The sequence below is a fragment of the Polypterus senegalus genome, chromosome 13 (assembly GCF_016835505.1).
Source record: "Polypterus senegalus isolate Bchr_013 chromosome 13, ASM1683550v1, whole genome shotgun sequence".
In the NCBI taxonomy this organism is placed as follows: Eukaryota; Metazoa; Chordata; class Cladistia; order Polypteriformes; family Polypteridae; genus Polypterus; species Polypterus senegalus.
In genome coordinates, this window is record NC_053166.1 from 88,789,457 (window position 1) to 88,811,088 (window position 21,632).

Genomic DNA, 21,632 nt, shown 5'->3' on the forward strand with positions numbered 1-21,632 from the left:
ATATTCTTTTTGACATTGTTAATTCTTCCTGAAAGTAAGATGGAGGGTTGACCTCTTTACACGTCTTGTTTAATTTTGTCCATGCAACAGCAACATTTTGTTGAAAAAGAGTTTTATATTCACTTGTGATATTGACCCCTAGGTATTTAAACTATGGGCGGCACGGTGGCGCAGTGGTAGCGCTGCTGCCTCGCAGTTAGGAGACCGGGTTAAGCTTCCGGGTCCTCCTGTGTGGAGTTTGCATGTTCTCCCCGTGTCTGCGTGGGTTTCCTCCGGGCACTGTGGTTTCCTCCCACAATCCAAAGACATGCAGGTTAGGTGGATTGGCGATTCTAAATTGGCCCTAGTGTGTGCATGGTGTGTGGGTGTGTTTGTGTGTGTCCTGCGATGGGTTGGCACCCTGCCCAGGATTGGTTCCTGTGTTGGCTGGGATTGGCTCCAGCAGACCCCCGTGATCCTGTATTCAGCGGGTTGGACAATGGATGGATGGATGGATGGGATGGATGGTATTTAAACTAATCTTCAATGATAAAAGAGAAGGTGTCCAATCTAGTGTTGTTTGCTAGAGAATTCTCTGGAAAAGTTCAAATTAATTTTGAGTCCAGGTATCTTTTGAAATTCAGCTAGTATATTTAGGGCTGTAGGCATGGTATTTTGTGGATCTGATATATATAAACTGCTCAAAAAAATTAAAGGAACACTTTGAAAACACATCAGATCTCAATGGGAAAAAGAAATCCTCCTGGATATCTATACTGATATAGATGCCACATCGTTTGATGGAAATGAAAATGATCAACCTACAGAGCCTTGAATTCAAAGACGCCCCAAAAATCAGAGTGAAAAAATTATGTGGCAGGCTAGTCCATTTTGCCAAAATTTAATTGCAGCAACTCAAAATTGTACGCAGCATTTTGTATGGCCCCTGTGTTCTTGTATACATGCCTGACAACATCGGTGCATGCTTCTAATGAGATGACAGATGGTGTTGTGGGGGATCTCCTCCCAGATCTGGACCAGGGCATCACTGAGCTCCTGGACAGTCTGAGGTGCAACCTGGTGGCATTGGATGGACCAAAACATAAGGTCCCAGAGGTGTTCTATTGGATTTAGGTCAGGCAAGTGTGGTGGCCAGTCAATGGTATCAATTCCTTCATCCTCCAGGAACTGCCTGCATACTCTCACCACATGAGGCCAGGAATTGTCGTGCACCAGGAGCCACTGTACCAGTATAGGGTCTGACAATGGGCCCAAGGATTTCATCCTGATACCTAATGGCAGCCAAGGTGCCTTTGTCAAGCCTGTAGCGGTCTGTGTGACCCTCCATGGATATGCCTCCCCAGACAATCATTAACCCACCACCAAACTGCTCATGCTGAATGATGTTACAGGCAGCATAATGTTCTCCATGGCTTCTCCAGACCCTTTCACTTCTGTCCGTGCTCAGGGTGAACCTGCTCTCATCTGTAAAAAGCACAGGGCACCAGTGGTGCATCTGCCAATTCTGGTATTCTATGGCGAATGCCAATCGAGCTGCATGCTGCTGGGCAGTGGGCTCAGGGCCCATTAGAGGACATGGAGCCCTTTGGTCACCCTCATGAAGTCTTTCTGGTTGTTTGATCAGAGACATTCACACCAGTGGCCTGCTGGAGGTCATTTTGTAGGGCTCTGGCAGTGCTCATCCTGTTCCTCCTTGCCCAAAGGAGCAGATACTGGTCCTGCTGATGGGTTATGGACCTTCTATGGCCCTCTCCAGCTCTCCTAGAGTAACTGCTTGTCTCCTAGAATCTCCTCCATGCCCTTGAGACTGTGCAGGGAGACACAGCAAACCTTCTGGCAATGACACGTATTGATGTGCCATCCTGGAGAAGTTGGACTACCTGTGCAACCTCTGTAGGGTCCAGGTATCGCCTCATGCTACCATTAGTGATACTGACCGTAGCCAAATGCAAAACTAGTGAAGAAACAGTCAGAAAAGATGAGGAGGGAAAAATGTCAGTGGCCTCCACCTGTTAAACCATTCCTGTTTTGGGGGTCATCTCATTGTTGCCCCTCTAGTGCATCTGTTGTTAATTTCATTAACACCACAGCAGCTGAAACTGATTAACAACCCCCTCTGCTACTTAACTGACCAGATTAATATCCCAGAAGTTTCATTGACTTGATGCTATACTTTGATTAAAAAGTGTTCCTTTAATTCTTTTGAGCAGTATAGTAACCTATCATCTGTGTATAGTGATATTTTCTGTTCAAGTCCTTCTGTGAAAATTTCCTTTATCTCTGATGCATTTTAAAAAAAAAACACTGCAGACTCAGTTATATCAATTATAAACTTTATCCTTTTGACTTGTAGTCTACAGCAACACTTATTTTCCATGCTGTTTAATAGACACGTCAGCTGATCACACAGATTTGCTAATCTGTAATGACATTTGGTGGAGTACAGAAAATTCCCTTAAAAGATTTTGCAAGGCAGGAAGGAGATAGTGGCCTGTTTTCACAACTGTCACCACAGGAAAGCATGTACACATTAATGTGAAATGCTGAACAAAGTATTTGTGGCAGAGACTTCTTTGTAAGCAATGTGTTCCACTTCCTTTGTGAACTTCATCTGGTCTTACAAGGCAGTGAGAAAACTGTTTTAGAGATCAGGGAAAAACTGCGTGCCTTTACCAAAAAAAAAGACTGAATCCCCACCCAAAACGCTTCATTTTCCTAAGCTGCGCAACTTCATAAATGCTTCAACCGCACACATGACTGGAGAGAGGGCTATAACATATTGTGTAGGGAAATTTTTAATTTTGAAGTTCTCTGCATTTTTGCCTCCCCTGGTTTAATTTGTTCAATTATGGGGTTTTCTGCTGGTTTCATTATTTAGGTTTTCTTGCAATGCCATTTTGTTTCATATGGACAGAGCTATTTTAATGTCAATCACTGCATGACGGTGTCCGTACTGTTTAATATAGCTGAGAAATTTGATATTAACGTGACACAAAAGCTGAGTCATCACACTCTGCCTATTTAAGATGGAGGTGCTTAGAAGTTTGTTATATGAGTACTGGTGTAAAAGCAAAAGAACAAATGGCAAAAATTAGTGTGGGTTAGGGCCAAGTTTCCAAGTTAGTGTTAGGGATTTTTCCTACAAGTTTTTTTTACTATTCCTTTGGTTTAGAGTGTTGGTTTTGATGATTAGCACTGATGGTTCTCTGGTTTTAATTTTTTCTAGCTTTCCCTTGAACTCCTTTCATCTCCTGTTTTTTCTAATGCCTCAGAATAAAAAAAACATCTGATTATTGGTGGCATGGTGACACGGTGGTAATGCTGCTGCCTTGCACTAAGAAGACCAGGGTTTGTGTCCTGAGTCGTCCCTGTATGGAGTTTCCATGATCATCCCGTGTCTGTGTGGGTTTCCTTCTTGTGCTCCGGTTTCCTCCCAATGTCCAAAGATATACAGGTTAGATAAACTGGCAACACTAAACTGGCCTTGCTGAGAGTGGGTGTTTTCATCCTGTGATGGATTGGCACCCTGTCCAGGGTTTGCTCCTGTCTTGCACCCTATGCTAGCTGGGATAGGCTCTAGCCTCCCATCGTGACCCTGGTCTGGATTATGTAGGTTAGAAAAATGACATGACCTCTGACCACCGGCCTCTCACCTGGTAATCATTATGGTGTAAGACCTAATCTGTTAATGTCCTGCCAGAATGGCAAAAAAAGAATGGAAGAAATAATGAAATGAAGCAGAAGACAAGAAAAAATAAATTTCAAAAACAAAGCAAAAGTCTTACCTAAAAGAAATCAATAGAACCAAAATACCAAGCCCCAAACCCTAACCAAAGGCGTGGAAAGTCCTTCCTCCCTAAATAACTAAAACCAAGACAAAGTTTTTCCTTTGCAATCCAAAATCTTGGACATCAGAACCACCATGACACCATCTTAAATAATTTTGCAGTGCTAATGTCACAGCTTCCATCAGTTGGGTTGGGTGCTACAATAAACAAAAGTGGTGGAGTTAAAGTCATAAAAGATAATACAAATGAATGAAACATCAAAAATGAAGGAGGAGGCAGGAAACAGTAATAAAAATTATGTTTTGAATAGAATTCATGACAGTTCCATAAGGCTTCTGTACTTACTGTAAATGTGTGTGTATGTTTTAGTTTAATGTGTAGTTCTGTTGTGTAAGTAATGCAGTAAACAAGGACGTCGTTGCACCCTCTTTTGTCACCTGTGTTACTGAATACAAATAACAGTAATGATATACTTTTAAATTTACAGTAAAACAATTATTGGTATCATAAATGAACTAAAAGCAAACTTTACCAGTCACTTTGATGGATTTAATCTTTATTCTCAAAACATTATTTCTCTTTTGATGCCAGTGCCCTACAATGAAATCGAAGCTGGTGATGGCATCCCTAGGTGAGATGTTTATACGACCTGAACTTACTGACTTGCAGTCTTCAGATGATCTGCTACTATATGTGGGTTGTGTAAAGCTGTGGACTGAGGAAATCAGTCAAGTCAGCATGTCCATTAGTATTTCCGCATTGCATTGACTACACATGAGTCTAATATTTCTCTCAATGAAAATCCAAGTGTCAGTTTCCTGTTTTTTAAAAAAAGAGAAATGTTTGCTGTGTATCAGATTGTAAAAAGAATGTAACAAACTAGTAGCTTGCTTATCATCACACATATTTACTCAGGGAGGCAAAGCCAAAAAGTGAAAGTATAATCTGACAGCACACCCTTAGACTTTAGGTGAGCTCTATTGATGAGCTTCACCTCAAGTTTGGCAAAAATTCAAAAACATTTCGAGAGTTTCGTTAATCTTGGCCAAATGCTTTGAAGTCAAAGGGAAAGGAGAAAGTGAATTAGTTTTGAGTGGATTATTATTGTACAAAGGATTTTTAAGTGTCCCTGACGGTTGCCAACTGTGCTGGACAGATCAATGTGACCTGAACTATGAGGCAGCAGTACTAACCACGGCACCCTTGTGCTTCCCTGAGATAAGATTATGTCATGTTTTGGTCTGCATTGTCACTTGACACAATCAGTTTAACCAGTCTGAGACACTTGCCTCATGTTTTGTGCAGCCCTTCCCCTCTCTCTACACGAATGATTCTCAAGCTGAGCACCACAGTTCCCCACTCAAATGAACTCTACGAAAATGTGCCTGAAGGCCACCATTATCATCACAAGCAACACCATTGGATGTTTGTACCCAGGTGTTAACATTTCACCCTTCTTGTTTTCTTCACTTACAGATGACTGCTCCCGAGTCAAGCTTCAGAAAGGCCAAGAAAATCCTTGCTCAGACTACATCAATGCAAATTTCATGCCTGTAAGCCTCCATGTCAATCATATTTACAATTTTGTTTCTACTGTTTTGTAAGTGTAATGGCTGTAATGTGGAATTTTTGCTGCTCATTACAGTTGGTAGTTGTTACTGTAAAGGAATGGAAGATGCTAAAAAAGAGACACAAAGTACCTTTGTAGTCATCTTGAAAAAGTAGAAGAAAGCAGTATTTTTATTCTACATTTGCTACTGTCAATGATCTGCTGATATTGACTACAATGATGAAATATATGGAGTTGACCTTCCAATGCAAATCTATACACCCATTCATTCTCTGAACATGCTTTTCCAACACAAATTCATGGCATGATACAAGAAATAACCCTGGAAGGGTCAGCAGTCCATCGCTGGGAGTTTTCATGCAAACCCCATGCTCATATAGTCCAAGGCAGGAGTCAGACAGAGGGGAATAAGCAGATTGTATACTTAAACCACTCTGGTGTGATTACATCCTGGGTTTAAGTGCTGTAAGGTGGGCACAGCTACCTGCTGCACTGCAGTCCTGTCACTTGTCCAAATAAACAGCATGAAAAAGTAAATCAACCTCAGTTAGAAAATCAATTAATCACATTTTATCAGCAAAACAGCTGGCATGGATACCTTTTCAGGGTGGGTATCAAACATACTGTTTGTGGGTCAGCTCATATTGAGTTGATAGCATCTGTGTCCAGTAGTGGATGCCCCAGACTCCAGACACAAGTGTATGAACACAGTCAAGGGTTCAAATAAAATTTTACTATACAAAAATACCTTTTCCAGGTTCTTCCTCCAAACACAAGTAATCCCAAGCACAATTGCAGTTGTCTCTCTCCACTTTCCTTCAGGCAGGCCTTGTATCCTTACCTCCCAACTCCAACTCCCTGAATATTACAGATGAGCTCCTTTTTATACCGGACCCGAGAGTACTTTGGATGCTACAGCACTGCATGATGGAAGCATTTCTGCACCATGCAGAAGCTCCACAAAATAGGAAGGTTTTTCCATGGTAGTGCTCTCTAGTGGCACCCAAATACCCCAACAGGGCTAAACTCCATGTCCAATGCACTGCTGAGGGTGTCCAAAATGGGGTCACGCCAAAAGTGTGCTGCCACCTGTCGTGTTGGATGATGATCTATCTCTGATACACATTCTCCCCCAGCTCATCCATTATTCTGTTTCCCTGACTGGGATGTCAGCCAACCCCAGCTGGGCTGCATCTTTATCCACTTGATCCATTTATTATGGCCTCCTGGCTGGGCAAGGCATCATGCTCCATCCAATCAGGCCACAAATCCATCTGTGCTGACATTCATACATTCTAAGTACTTCTGTAGTCCCATTACTCATTGCATCATGAAGAAAAACACGTTCTGTTCTGAATGTTAAAGTTACTCCCTGATCTTGCAGTTTAAAAAAGTTAGAAGTTATATCCATCCACACTTTTAAAGCTTCTGGAAAAGGTTTTCTCATGTACCTTTCCTTTAGCACCTTCAATAATAATTAGTTATTTCGTTAATGCCTAAAATGAAAATGATGTGCAAGTAGATAGTTAAAGTCATTCATTTCTCCTTTATTCCTATGTGGACCCTTGTGGTGCGTAGACCGGGGACCGGCCAGATCTCTGTAGGTGGATACACTTTTTATTAATTCTGGTCGGTCTGATGGCTGTCATACTCAGGGAGTAGCTGTTACTGTAGTGGATTGGCTTCTTCCGATGGTGTCTGATGTCACTCCTTTCAATAAGCGTATTATGCGACTCAGATTACAGCACTCCCTGGGTGCCTTGTCTGTTGTCTCAGTGTATGCTCCGACCGAGGTCAGTGATGTCTCAGTGAGGGAGACATTTTATTCGCAGCTTTGCTCGGTGGTTGATGGGTGCCCACAAGGTGACACTCCTCTGGTCATGGGTGACTTCAATGCAACCACTGGCACTGACAGGGCTGGCTATGAGGATTGTCTTAGTCCCCATGGGTCTGGTGATTGTGGTGAAAGTGGCTCCATGTTAAAGTCAGGGGCTGCGAATCACTGGATCCTGGTTCCAACGCCCTGAACGGCATCGTTGGATTTGGTAATCCAATACTGGTGGTGAGGTGAAGGAGATCAATCACATCCTCGTGGGCAGATGCTGGAGGCTCTTACAAAACTGTAGGGTCTACAGAAGTTCCCAGTCTCTGAATTCTGACCACAGACTTGTTTTTACTCTTAGGATCCAGCTTAGGTCCAGTAGGTTACCACCTACTAGGAAAATGAGCCCGGACTTGGCCAGACTCCAAGACCAGGCTGTTTCTAATGAGTTTGCACACAGTTTGTGTGAGGAACTTTCAGATTTGGATACGACTGCCGATCCTAATGTGATGTGGGAGACCTTCCGCGACAAGAACCTGAAGGTTGCTGAGGGTTGTGTTGGTGTTACCAGTGTTCCTAGAAGGAGGTGTTTCATCTCGCAGGGCACTCTGGATATCATCGAGAGGAGTTGCAGGGCACAGCTAAATGGCAACTCTGGTCTGTACCGGGAAATGAGAAAGACTGCTGCGAGGGCTCTGAGGGCAGATAAAGAGGCGTTTGTTAGAGGTATCTGTGAGCAAGTGACACACCATCTGTGATCTAGCGACCCACGTCCTGCTTACAGAGGAATTGAAGCATTACGCACATCTGAATCTGTTCCTTGGAGAGTCGCAGTCAGGGTGGCTGATGGAATGGTCCTTATGGATGACACTTCAGTTGTGACCAGCTGGGCTGGCTACTTTGAGCAGTTGTTCAAAGCTGATCTTCTGGCTAGGACGTTGGCTGTCTCAGGGTCCACGGTTCTTGAGGCTGATCCTACGATTAGCTGTGAACCACCCAGTCTCACTGAGATTGCACAGGTGGTGAAACAGCTGGGGGTTAAGGCAGGGATCTGTGGTATCCGGGGTGAACTTCTCTGGGCTGGTGGTAAGGCTGTCCTCCTGGGATTGCAAGCAATCTTTGCTTCTATTTGGGAAACTGGCATCATCCCAACTGACGGGAAAACGGGACTTGTCATCCTTACCTTGAAAGTGAAGAGTGATCACCTGGATTGAAGCAACTACAGGGGGATAACACTGCTGTCGGTGCCAGGTTAGGTCCTTACTAGGTTCAACCTCAATAGGATCTGTGATCACTTGCTCACCCACCAGCGACTGGAACAGTCTGGTTTTACGCCTAAGAAGTCTACCATCGACCGCATCCTGTCACTGAGGGTTCTCATGGAGCAGAGTTTCTTTGCAGCATCTGTCGATTTTCGCAAAGCGTTTGACTAAGTTGATCGAGCTGCCCTGTGGAACATCCTGAGGGTTTGCGGGATGCCCTCGAGGTTGCTGGAAATCATGGCCGGCCTGTACACTGGTACTGTGAGTGCTGTGCAGAGTGGAGGCAGAACCTCTGCATCTTTGCCAGTTGATTCTGGGGTTCGTCAGGGGTGTGTTCTTGCTCCTACTCTGTTCAATGCTTGTATGGACTGGGTGTTAGGCAAGGTCGTGGGGTCCAGCAGCTGTGGGACATCTGTTGATGAAGAAAGATTAATGGATCTTGACTTTTCTGACGATGCTGTGATCTTTGTGGAGTCAATGGAGGCTCTGATCATGGTGCTCGAGAGACTGAGTGAAGAGTCTGAGTGTCTGGGCTTGCAATTGTCCTAGATAAAAACCAAGATCCAGGCCTTTAATGACCTCTTGGGCACAGCAATCAGCAATGTGTCTGTTTGTAGAGAGAGTGTTGACCTTGTTGAAAGGTTTACTTACCTTGGCAGTGACATTCATGTCTCTGGTGACTCTTCCTGTGAAGTCAGTAGATGGATTAGGAGAGCATGGGGGGTCATGAGGTCACTGGAAAGGTTGTGTGTGGAGCTCCCGATATCTATGCAAAAGGACGAAAGTCCAAGTCTTTAGAGTCCTGGTGCTTCCTGTCTTGCTATACTGTATGGTTGCGAGACATGGACGCTATCCAGTGACCTGAGAAAGAGACTGGACTCCTTTGGTACTGTGTCTCTCCGGAAAATCCTTTGGTACCATTGGTTTGACTTTGTGTTGAATGAGCAGTTGCTCATGGAATCCCAAATGAGGCACATTGACCGAAATGTGAGGGAGCGTCAGTTACGGCACTACAGCCATGTGGTGCGTTTTCCTGAGGATGATCTGGCTCATAAGATCCTCATTGTTGGGGACCTGAATGGCTGAACCAGGCTAAGGGGTCGCCCATGTAACACCTGGCTGCGGCAGATAGAGGGTCATTTCCGAAGGATGGGACTGGACCGTGCATCTGCCTGGGGGGTTGCAAACAGGGATCCTGAGTTGTTTCATTGTGTAGTGGGTGCGGCAACGCACTGTACCAGTGCATGCTCCCCAACTTGACTTGACTTGGACCCCTAGCTAAATGTACGTGTCCCAGTCAGTGTAATGTGGCCTTTTGTTTTCCTTGCTTACAGTTTTATAGTCCCTTGCTAACAAGGAGAAGCCCCAATTTGGCTACCAGGACACCCAGCCATTACTGCAACCCTGACTCTTTGATTACTTTTTGATAAAGAATGCCTCATTGGGTTTTAACAGGCCCTGTTTAATTGACAGCCCGAGCCTTGGATCTCTGAGTAGACAAGAAAAAAATCCCCTAAAACCTTGCAGGAAAAAACAGAAGAAATCTTTTGAAGGGCAGTTTAAGGAGAGTTTCCCCTTCCAGGACTTGATAGCAGACAGAATGCAATTCATCCTCTTCTCAGAGAATGATGGTTAACAACATGTATCACTTAGATGTCTGTAAAGGGATGGGTCAATAGGTCTTTCAAAACAAGACTAGTTGATTTTTGCAGTCGCACTGGTCTTCAGCCCACAATCCCAGGAGGACAGCTTGGCATACCCTAAAAAGTCTTCAGGGTGCAGATTCCAGGATAGCTTGAGAGAATAAAGACAGAATGTGTTAGCAACATTTGAGATGACCATTCATTCGATAATGTTATTATTTCTGAGTGCATTAGTTATTTCCGGGAAGAAAAATAGCAACCTAGGTCAGAGGGCTTTCTAAAACATCAGTACCTCTCCGCCACTGCAAAGAATGTAACAACAGAAAGATGACAGTACCAATCTCCCAGCTGGCCACATTTTTCTATGGCCCAGTTGCTAAATTTCTTCATATAGTGATGTGTTAGAAGGGTCTGACAAACAATTATCTCAGGGAAAGTGACATGGAATATTTAAGTGCACATTATATAAAATTAATGTGTTTTTAACATAGATTTAAATATTGACACAGTGTCTGAGCCTAAGATATTTATGGGAAGGCATTTCCAGAGCTGGAAGGCTCTTGATCAGAAGGCCCTGCTGAGTTTTTAATTATTCTTAGTAGTACTAAAAGACCAGAATCTTGAGATAGAAGCTGTCATTGTGGACAGTATTTAAACAGTAGGTCATATAAACATTCTGGGGCAAGTCCTTTTACTGCTTTATAGGTTTGAATCAAGATTACATCATCAATATGAAATGTGACAGGTAATCAGAGAAGCCTAGACAACACTGGGACAATGTGATCAGATTTTTAGTTGCAGTGAGTACTCTGGCTGCTACATTTTGAACTAACTGAAGTTTATTAATACAGTAGATGTTGCAGAGGATCCCATACGTAGTGCACTACAGTTGTCTGTTCTAGAAGTTCTAAATGCATGCACAAGTTTTCCACATCCTGCATAACCAGCATCCCATTTCAATTTTGCAAAGGTGTGTACATGGACAAATGCTGTCTTACAGACTTATGTGAGCATTGTGGAATTTATCAGTGATGATAATGACATCTTAATCTTGCTATAACACATGGTGTGGTTGAAAAACCATTTATACAGACTGAAAATATACACAGTCTTTTCCTCACAGCTTTTTGGCCTACCAGCAATATTTCTATGTTAGAATTTAACATCAGAATGACCCTTCACACTTAACAAACTCAATGTTGAAAAAGCTTTGGAAGGCCACAAGCTACCAGAATGATGCTTGTATGTATCTCATACATTATGAAATGTAATGATTTTCTTGCAATTTTGTGCCATTTTCAACAACTAATTGGGCGCTATACATTAGATTAAGATCACATGGTGTGTTCCTAGCTATGTTGTCTCTGATTGTGAAAATCAGCATATTCTAGAGTCTGTTTAGCATTCTGAATTCCATCATGAGAAAGGAATATTGCTCCTACTCATAATGTCTTTCTAGTGTTCCTACCTGTAGCTCTTTTCTTAAATTGGTTTGTTGGCATGTTTCCTCACTGCCAAATATGCCTTGTTGTTTGTTATACATCCTTACTGGACCTATTTCTTGCCCTTTGCCATACTTAACTGCCTGTAAGGTCCTTGAATATACTGATCAGCCACATCATCATCCCTTTTGCACTATCAAAACAGCTCTGACCCACTGAGGCACTGACTCCACAGGACCTATGAAAGTGTTCAGTGTTATCTGGCACCAAGTCCTTAGCAGCAGGCCCTTAAGTCCTATAAGTTGTGAGTTGGGACCTCCATGGATCGGACTTGTTTTTCCAGCTCATCCGAAAGATGTTTGATCAGAATGAGATCTGGGAAATTTGGAGGCCAAGTCAACACCTTGAACTCTTTGTTATGTTACTCAAACAATTCCTGAACAATTTTCACAGTGTGGCAGGGTACAATTTCCTGCTGAAAGAGGCCACATCCATTAAGGAATATTGTTTCCATGAAGGGTATACTGTAAGTGGTATGCAACAATGTTTTGGTAGATGGTACATTTCAAACTAACATCCACTTGAATGCCAGGACCCAAGGATTCCTAGCAGAGCATTTTCTCTGCTTCCACCAGCTTGCCTTTTTCCCATAGTGCATCCTGTTGTCGTCTCCTCCCAAGGTGAACATAGCACACGTACATGACATGTTGTACATGATTTAATAGAAAACACAATTCATCAGACTAGGCCTCTTTTTTCTGTCCCTCCATGGTCCAGTTCTGATGCTCACATTTCCATTGTTGGCACTTTTGGCAGTGGACAGGGGTTAGCATGGGCCAGTCTATGGCACTGCAGCCCCATACATAGCAAGCACAGATGAACTGTGTGTTCTGACACCTTTCTCTCATGGCCAGCATCAAGTGTTTTAGCAGTTTGTGCTACAGTAGCTCTTCTTTGGGATTGGAACAGATGGGCAAGCCTTCGCTCCTCACACACAACAATGAGCTTTGGGCACCCATGACCTTGTCACAGGTACTCCAGTTGTAATTTCTTGGACTACTTTTGGTAAGTACTATACATTGCATATTGGGAACAACCCACAACACCTGCCATTTTGGAGATGCTCTTACCCAGTTGTCTATCCATCACACTTTGGACCTTATCAAAGTCTCTAAGATCCTTATAATTGCCCATTTTTCTTGCTTCCAACACTTTAACTTTAAGAACTGACTGTTGCCCTGCTGCCAAATATATCTCACCCCTTGACAGGTGCCATTGTAATAATAAACTCAATATTATTTGCTTCACCAGTCAGGGTTTTAATATTGTGTCTTATTAGTGTATAAGGTTGCCAGTTTCACTTCAAAACAAACATCTAAAATACAGGCGTGAGAAAGTAAATTTTCAAAATTATGTCTCCTTTTCTTTTCACAGGGCTACAATTCCAGCAAGGAATTCATTGCTGCTCAGGGGCCTCTGCCAAACACAGTAGCCAACTTCTGGCAAATGATATGGGAGCAAAATGTGCAAGCAGTCGTCATGGTGACAAATTGTGAAGAAGGAAACAGGGTAAATATGGATATAAATTTGACTCATATCTTCACAGTGTTCACATTTTGTAATTTCATTTTACACCAATACATAACAGATTGGTGTGCCTGTTGTTAAAGGGTTCAATGTTCAGTTTAGTGGAGAGTTTCAATGTGTTGGGCTGTCTGTGGGTTTTCCTCCAGGGGTCCCGGCTGACAGGCCCTTAGAATGAATAAGAAACCTGTATCAATAGTGCAAAATTGCAAAATAACAAAATGGACGGAAGTTCAAAGTGTAAAGTTCTGGCCATTTTCTTATCATTCACTTAACATTTCATCTCCGTTTTTAACACCCAATTCCATTTTCTTTCTAATGTGTAGTTTATGTTTTTGGTTAATTAGTTCTATTTGTTTTTTTATTAACTTGTTGATTGCCATGCGTGTTAATTTGTAGTTTGTGTTTCGTGTTAATTTGTGTTTTTTGTGTTTTTTGTGTTTTTTGGTAATTTGCAGTTTGTGTTTTTTTTATTAATGTTTGGTTTTTCATTTTTGTTCATTTTTTCTATTTCTAAACGTTTAGTTTGTGTGTGTATCTTTTTTTGTTGTTTGCGCCGTCAGGGTCATAGCTGCTGAGCATAAATGAATATAAATAACTGTAAGTAAATTATTTGAAAGTGGCACAGTGATAGTGCTGCTGCCTCGCAGTAAGGAGACCTGGCTTTGCTTCCTGGATCCTCCCTGTGTGGAGTTTGCATGTTCTCCCCGTGTCTGCGTGGATTTCCTCCCACAGTCCAAAGACATGCAGGTTAGGTGCACTGGCGATCCTAAATTGTGTGTGTGTGTTTGTGTCCTGCGGTGGGCTGGCGCCCTGCCTGGGATTTGTTCCTCCCTTGCGTCCTGTGTTGGCTGGGATTGGCCAGATGAAGATGACTGACTGACTGACTAAATTATTTGATGTTAACTTACTTATATATTCTTTGCATGTCAGTTTGAGAAACACAACATTGCCTGTCTCTCAGTTTCAGCTTCTCAGTGTGTGAGCTCCATGTGTTCTCTAGTGAGCTGGCAATGCTTTTGCCTTTTCAAAAATAAAAAATGCAACTCCAATAGTATCTAAGTAGAATGTATTTTTCCTGATGATCAGGGGTTCCACATTTTTATTTTCTTTGTAGTTAGTATAAACATTGATTTTCTTTTCTTCTCTCTCTTGCCATTGGCCCTAATTTAAAACAGTTATCCATCCTTATAACAATTAGTAAACCAAACCAATCCAGTTCAATGTTGTAGGGATTTGACCAAATCCCATCCCGGTAGGACTGAGTGGAAAGAAGAAGCCAGTCCTGGACAGGGTGCCATTCATCATGGGGCCACACATATTCACCTCTACTCACCTACACTCAAATTTAGAGTGAAAACAACAACAATTTATTTTTTGTAGAGTCCAAAATCACGCAAAGTATGCTTCAATGTGCTGTAAAAGGCCCTGTTTTTTGACAGCCCCCCAAACAAGTAATCCTCTTCACAGAGGTTTCTATCATTGCCACCTTAGAAATACAATACAGTAGTACAAACTACAAGGCAAAATGCAAGAATAGGTAATTAAACTCACTAAATACAAAACTATCACATATGAGGATTCTGATTTGTTCAAATACATTTAAAACAAAATAGAAACTAACATGAAATGAAAAACAACAATATCTGCCAATTAGTTAATTGTCCGACCACAGCCAGATTGTACAAAAGGAGTCGGACAGGCCAGACACAATCAGAGTCCTGGAGACCTCGGCCTACAAACTGCCTTCCCCCTACTGGCCATTCTACAGCAGAGTGAGTGATGGGATGTCCAACCTGATCAAAGGAACCTTCTACCCAGTGATTCCAGCGCTCATTTATTTGAGAGGATTCTTCTATAGTCAGGCAAACAACTTGGCAGTAGAGCAGTGGCACCAAGTGCCACATGAGGATACTGAGAAAGAGACAGAATAGATGAAGTTTAGTAACAGAAAATATCAAGAGACCCACTCATATAACCTGAATGTATTTGGGATGTTAGACGAAGAGCCATGCAGACACTAAGAAAAAGTATGCATTAATCATACATTTATCCATTCATTTTAACTATGGGTCAGGGTATCAATGAATTACAAATAAAAAACCAAAACTGCCACTCACATAATCAAGACCATGTTCTAATGGTTGTTGCTTCTTTTTAGGTGAAGTGTGAGCAATACTGGCCTAAAGATTGTAAACCTTGTGTCTATGAGGACATTTCAGTGACTACTGTATCAGACACGGAGATGAAGGAGTGGACTCTGCGAGAATTTAATGTGAAACATGTGAGTAAGCCTGGACAACTGTGTTCATGAAAAAAAAAACATTCTGCAAGCATTTGTGACAAATTTTGAACAGACAGTGTGGCCTAGTGGCTAAGGCGCATCATTGCATTGGGAAGCACTACGCTGCAAAGTCACTTCATATTTCAGCACTTCACATTATTGAAAAAGGCAAACGAGTCTGCTATATGCTTAATATTTCTTAGTTAAATGTAAGTATTAACAGTATTAGTACTTGTAGTATTGTTTTGTGCAGAATACAGACAAATTATTACTTTAACATCCAACAAAAACAAGTTTTAAGTTTCTGCTATATTAGGTATAAAAAGAAAATGATTACAAGACTCCATAAAAAATATGGTCATTGACTTTTAAAGGTAAAATATTTGGGTAAAACTTTAGTTTACATACTGCAAAAATGCATCTACTACTCTTTTATTCTTATGTGACAAGACCTTAAAAATGCTTCTTTTGGTATTCATAACACTTACAAAGCATCGGCTATTCATGCCAGTGCAGTGTGGCCTACTAAAAGAACTTCACTTTGGAACAGTCAGAGGTGGCTTAAGTGAGATATGTCTTTTGATATTGCATACATCACTATAAGACTAATGAATCTTTCATATTCATAACTAATTTTACCAAAATATCAAATGCCACACCACACAAAGATGAATAATCACTTTACTGATGCTTTGTAAGTGTTAGGAACACCCAATGAATTCTTTGTTAAGGTCTTGTTACGTAACAGTAAATGAGTGATAGATTCATTTTTGCAGTGCCTAAACTAAAGTGTTACCCAAATAATTTACCTTTTGCAGTACCTAAACTAAAGTATTACCAATATTTAGAATCCAAACAATACGGCAGTATTTGCTCTCTTGATCTGTCCTCAACACCCGTCCAAACTACCCCAAACTAGTGAACGTTTGATTTGTAATTCACTTTTGATATTAGGCTGCTAAATCAATACAACTTAAGTTTAGTACTAGAACTTTTTCATTCTTTAATATCGTTCACCCTTTTTCAAAAACCCTGATTTTCCTTTCCAAGACTGCAGACCTCAAGTCAACCCTTGCAGTGAAGTTTACAAAGCAGGAACTGACCTTGAATGGGGCAGCCAACAGTCTTGTGTGGCCAGGAGAACTAACAGAATGGCTTTGGAAAGTGCAAAGAAAGCTCACTTTGCCCAGAATGCACTCCTGTTAGTAACTGAACATGTGTCCAAGTAGTGCTGAAGACTTGAATCAAGTGACTTGAACTTGAGTTGATTTGAGTCACACTCTCTATGACTTGTGACTTGACTTGAACTTGACAGTTAATGACCTGAAACTTGAATTGACTTGCAGGAAGAAGACTTGAGATAAAACAAACAAACAACATGGCTCCCTTTTTCTCCTTTGTAGTCCCTGAACTTTCTGTGGGATGCAACACTTTCAGAGCAATCAATAAGTTTTCATGTTTCATGCACTTGGAGCAGTACATTGGCCAGTAGGAATGGCTAAGATACATAATCTGTGTAATAAACATTAAGCAATCTAACATGAAGCAAAGTATTTTAATGTAAATGCATACAATATGGGTACCGAATAGTAAAGAACAGTACGGCTGAGCCAAAAATAATAGCCTGTGGATTTTTAAATTTTAAAGTAGAAGACAAACACCAAACCATTGTTTGTAAAAGATGTGGAACTACAATTACTGATGGGATGGCGCATCTTCCAGTTTCGTGAGGCATTACCAAAGGCAGCATATAGTGTGGTAAGCTATTAGTCCCTGACTTCTAAAATGAACAATATGGTGTCAGGGAAACACATAACCATATGTATCATTAAAAGTTGTACACTGTGCTTCAACTTTAATTGCATCTTCTTTCTTTCACTGCTTACTGAAATATTCTTCAAATTTTTTTTTTGTGAAATGTGCTATTATTTTCAATAACTCAAAAATAGAGCATTTTTAATTTTATGAAAAAACATTTTTGTTTAACAGAGACTGTGTTGTGGTTTCTATGGTATTTCAGCACAAGCATAAAAGTATGAAAAGGTCCTTAAGTTAATAGTTTTACTCTCTAATGAACCAGCCCAACATTCTTAATAATGCCAGTCTACAGGATTTTGTTCACTCATGTGCACTGCAGGCCTTAGGAATCACAATTAAACAAAATATCTACAGATAGTGTAACTTTAGATGCTGCTGCCATGACAAGTAATAATGACTATGCTACCACTATAATATATTATCTTTAGTCAACATTCATTTTTGCTGTATACAATGCTTAATGTAATATTCCAGACTTGACCATAAGACCATAACTGACAGACATTTATTAATTTAGTTGCAAAGTGTAGAAAAAATATGCTACATTTGTTATTTGTTGCCTTTTTTCTAATTCATTATCTGTGAAGAATATCTGAAGACCAAGATGGTAACCCTTTGCAGCCAAGCATCCCTCAGTTTATTACAAGTGCTGTTAAACTTTTATAACTCCAACCACCCTCAACAAAAGCTCATCGCCAATGTAATATTATCAGACTTTCCCCTCTCAAAAGTTGAACACTTCTTGGTAGCAAGTATACACCATTCTGCCAGAAAGCTATCCATCCATGCATTATCCAACCCGCTATATCCTAACTACAGGATCACGGGGGTCTGCTGGAGCCAATCCCAGCCAACACAGGGCACAAGGCAGGAAACAAACCCTAGGCAGGGTGCCAGCCCACCGCAGAGTGCAAACACACACACACACACCCACCCACTAGGGACAATTTTGAAACCAGAAAACTATCACTTCTAAAACAGAAAACTTGGTTGCAGAGAATCAGGCAAAACCCAAAAAAAAAAACAATTATAGCAAGTTGAACATCTCTCTGTAACTATGGATATATGGTCTAATCGGAAGATGAGAAGCTATCTTGAAGTCACTGCCCTTTGGACAACAATGGAAGAAGAAATCCTTGAGCTGAGGTGAAGTCTGCTGTCATGCAAACAGTTTGAAGGAACACACACAGGTATATGTATGTAGGGGTATGTGAACAGTTTGAAGGTATTTGCAGTAACTACAAGCTCAAACACAAGATTGATATTGACCCAACATGAGACGTGAAGACTTCTGGCACAAAACTACAGACTTGGCACTTGACTTGAGTTGACCTAAAGGACTTGAGACTTACTTGGGACTCGCCTCTTATTACTTGAGACTTTACTTGTCACTTGAGGTTTAAGACTTGAGACTTGCTTGTGGTTGCAAAATTGGGACTTGATCCCACCTCGGGCCAAGTGATGTGAACAGCAGCTAATTCAGTTCTGTGATGCTTAAGGCATTTGTAGATTTATAATTTTTTTTTTTTTTTTTGCTGAAGAGTGATTTATAATCACAAATTAAACAGAGTAACATTGTTACTACATTTGGACAGTTGGAGTGCTGACTAGACAGGTATCGTGCTCACTTTTGGTCTAATTTAGTAAAACACAATTTACAGCCCTACATCATAACCAATTAGCTACATGGACTAACAATTTAAAGATATTGATAAAGTTAAGATAAATGATCTTTTGAAGGGCTAAAAATCCATAAATAAAAATAAATGTTATGGATACAAATGTAAAAATGACACAGAACTTACTTTTTTGAGTTGAATAACATGGCATGGCCACAGCCAATTCAGAAAAGCAGTCTCCTTGAGCTGCTGACATTTTCTCTGCTATCTGTGTAGCTATCTGCTTTTCTAAAAATTATGATTTGATAAACACTTGTGTTACCCTCATTTGTAATTTCTCTCAAAGATCAAAGGTCTCTAAATGTGAATGCCAAGGAGCTGTTGACATTGTAAAGAAAGTATAATAAATGTAATCTTTGAAAAGAAGATAAGCTCTAGTTTTTAAGCAGATAATCCATCTGTCCATTTTCTGAAACTATTACAGGGTGTGGGATACTGCAGCCTGCCTCAGATACATGAGAGGTGTTCCTGGAGACATACCTAGACTGGATGGCAGTCCTTTACAGGGCAATTCAGTAAACATATCCACGCTATGTCAATTTAGAGAAGAGTTGCCAGACACTGTAATGTTCGTGACTTTAAAATGTGGACATCCCACGAGAGTACAAACAAATCATGCACTTCACCAGACATTGATAAGTGAGATCAGAAACCTCAGAATGAAAGGCAGCAGTAGTATTACTCACAGTATACTGATAATGTATTTTATAATTTAGCAGAACTAGCCAATGAAATACTTATAACTTAAAAGAAGTTCTTTAACTTTGAGTGGAATTTGGCAGGCTTTTCTCATGTCTTGAAGAGTTTGCTATTGTCCAAATTATACTGCAGATATCAAATGCTGTAGCTTCTTTCTGTAGAGTCCCTAACAAATTATTCACTGCCCACAAAATGTACGAAATTCATTGAAAAGGCTTCTTGTTTGTTCATTAGAGCTTTGGTCATTCTCAGCTGGCTGTAGACACCATAGTCTTCATTCTTCTGATAGATAAGCAGAACTGTGTGATGGCTACAAAGGGACCCCAGACCAGGAGAAGTTCGTGGAGATGAACATCTGCTGTTTGTTTGGGCTAAACATGCACAGATATGACAACCTGTCTGGTGTTCAAGGTGTTTCAGGTCTATCACTGTAGGTCTGAATGGTTTCTCAGTTTATACTGATAAATGAAATGTAATAATTAAATACAATTCTCTGATTTTCCTATGTTTGTCCCAGTTCCTTCTAGTTTCAAATTTGAATAACTTAGTATTACTTTCATGAAATATATTGTTTTTATGTTAAAAATTAAAACCAAGTTAATGGATAATAATGTATCGCTGAATATGTGTTTAAATGTAAAGATAAAATTGAAAAAATTGATTCATTCACACAAATAGGAGGGATAACCTAATGTCTGACTGTTGTAAGAACTGGAGACCAGAGGCTGGAAAGGTTTCTTAATGCGGTTTCCGGCTGCAAAAGTATTTGAGGCATTTTCAAACAGTTGTTTACACAACAGAGTCCAAAACAGAACTGCCTGCCTAAGCAAAGGCAGTGAGCTTTATAGCTCAGAGGGCGGAAATGATGTCGCCCTCTGGGCCGAACTGGAAGTGACATCACCCTTGGGGCCGGAACCGAAGTGACCTCATTCTTGAGGTGGTGTGTCCTTCCTGGAAAATTTCCCGGTAAGACCTGCAGAGAACTCAGAAAGAGCGCCAGCGCCCCCCCTGGGCAGATGTATAAACAGTATTGTCTAAGCCCTTCAGCTGCTTCCCATGCAAAGTGTGACAAGACTCCCCTCAGCCCAGACCCGTGGTCGGGGACACCGAAGGTCGTGGGCCCGGAGAGGGCATCGGCGTTGGCATGAAGGGACCCCTGTAGCGTATATTTGTACTGCTGCAGGTCAAGAAACCATATGGATTGACTCCCTGTGAAGGGCCATCCACTTTAAAGGCGCATGATCCGTCACCAGAGTGAACAACCCAAGAGGTAGTACCGCAGCTGCGCCACCCCATTTGATAGCCTCCTTCTCCACCGCCGCGTACCTGGTCTCCGGTCCAACAGTTTCCGCTCAGGTACATAACGGGTGTTCAACACCGCCGACGCTTTGGCTCAAACGGCTCCCAAGCCTGTGATCCGCCTGGAGGACAAAAGGGAGAGAGAAGTTAGGGAGATTAAGATAGGTGCTGAAGTCAGAGCCCTTTTAAGTCACTGAATGCAGCCCCGCTTTATCAGACCATACCACCGTATTAGGAGCTCTTTTCTTTGTCAAGTCGGTCAAGGCGCGCTCTCGGAGAAACGAGGCACAAACCGGCGGTAGTACCCGCCAAACCGAGAAAGGATTGGACTTGCCGCTTGGTTTTGGACGGGCCAGGCCATTATGGCTTGCAACTTGGAACACTGTGGCCTCACAGTACCCCGGCCCACTAGGTAGCCCAAATATTTGGCTTCTCTCAACCCAAGTAACATTTCTTGGGGTTGATGCGAGCCCGCCTCTCCCAATGTCCGTAATACTGCTGTGACCTGCTGTATGTGCTCCTTCCAGGTGCTGGAATAGATGACAACGCCATCCAGATAGGCAGCACAGAACGAAGTTATGGGGCCGGAGCACTTTGTCCACCAGACGCTGAAAAGTCGCAGGCCCGTGTAACCCGAATGGAAGGACACGATACTGCCAGTGTCCGCTAGGAGTGCTAAACGCGGTTTTTCCTTCGGACTTAAAGGAACCTGCCAGTACCCCTTTGTCATGTCAAGTGTAGT

General features: G+C 41.6%; 1 protein-coding gene across 3 annotated transcripts in view; it reads left to right on the forward strand.

Annotated features, from left to right (window-relative positions):
- Positions 1 to 21,632, forward strand: part of LOC120542530 (receptor-type tyrosine-protein phosphatase H-like) — a 123,031-nt gene that overhangs the window by 85,221 nt on the left and 16,178 nt on the right. For 2 of the 3 annotated variants that reach the window (XM_039775056.1, XM_039775054.1), the window contains 3 exons: positions 5,265 to 5,341; positions 12,962 to 13,096; positions 15,273 to 15,395. In XM_039775056.1, coding sequence (XP_039630990.1) covers positions 5,265 to 5,341; positions 12,962 to 13,096; positions 15,273 to 15,395 — 335 coding nt within the window. Of the gene's footprint in view, positions 1 to 5,264; positions 5,342 to 12,961; positions 13,097 to 15,272; positions 15,396 to 16,445; positions 18,058 to 21,632 lie in introns of those variants that run through there. The other variant, XM_039775057.1, reaches the window with a different exon arrangement.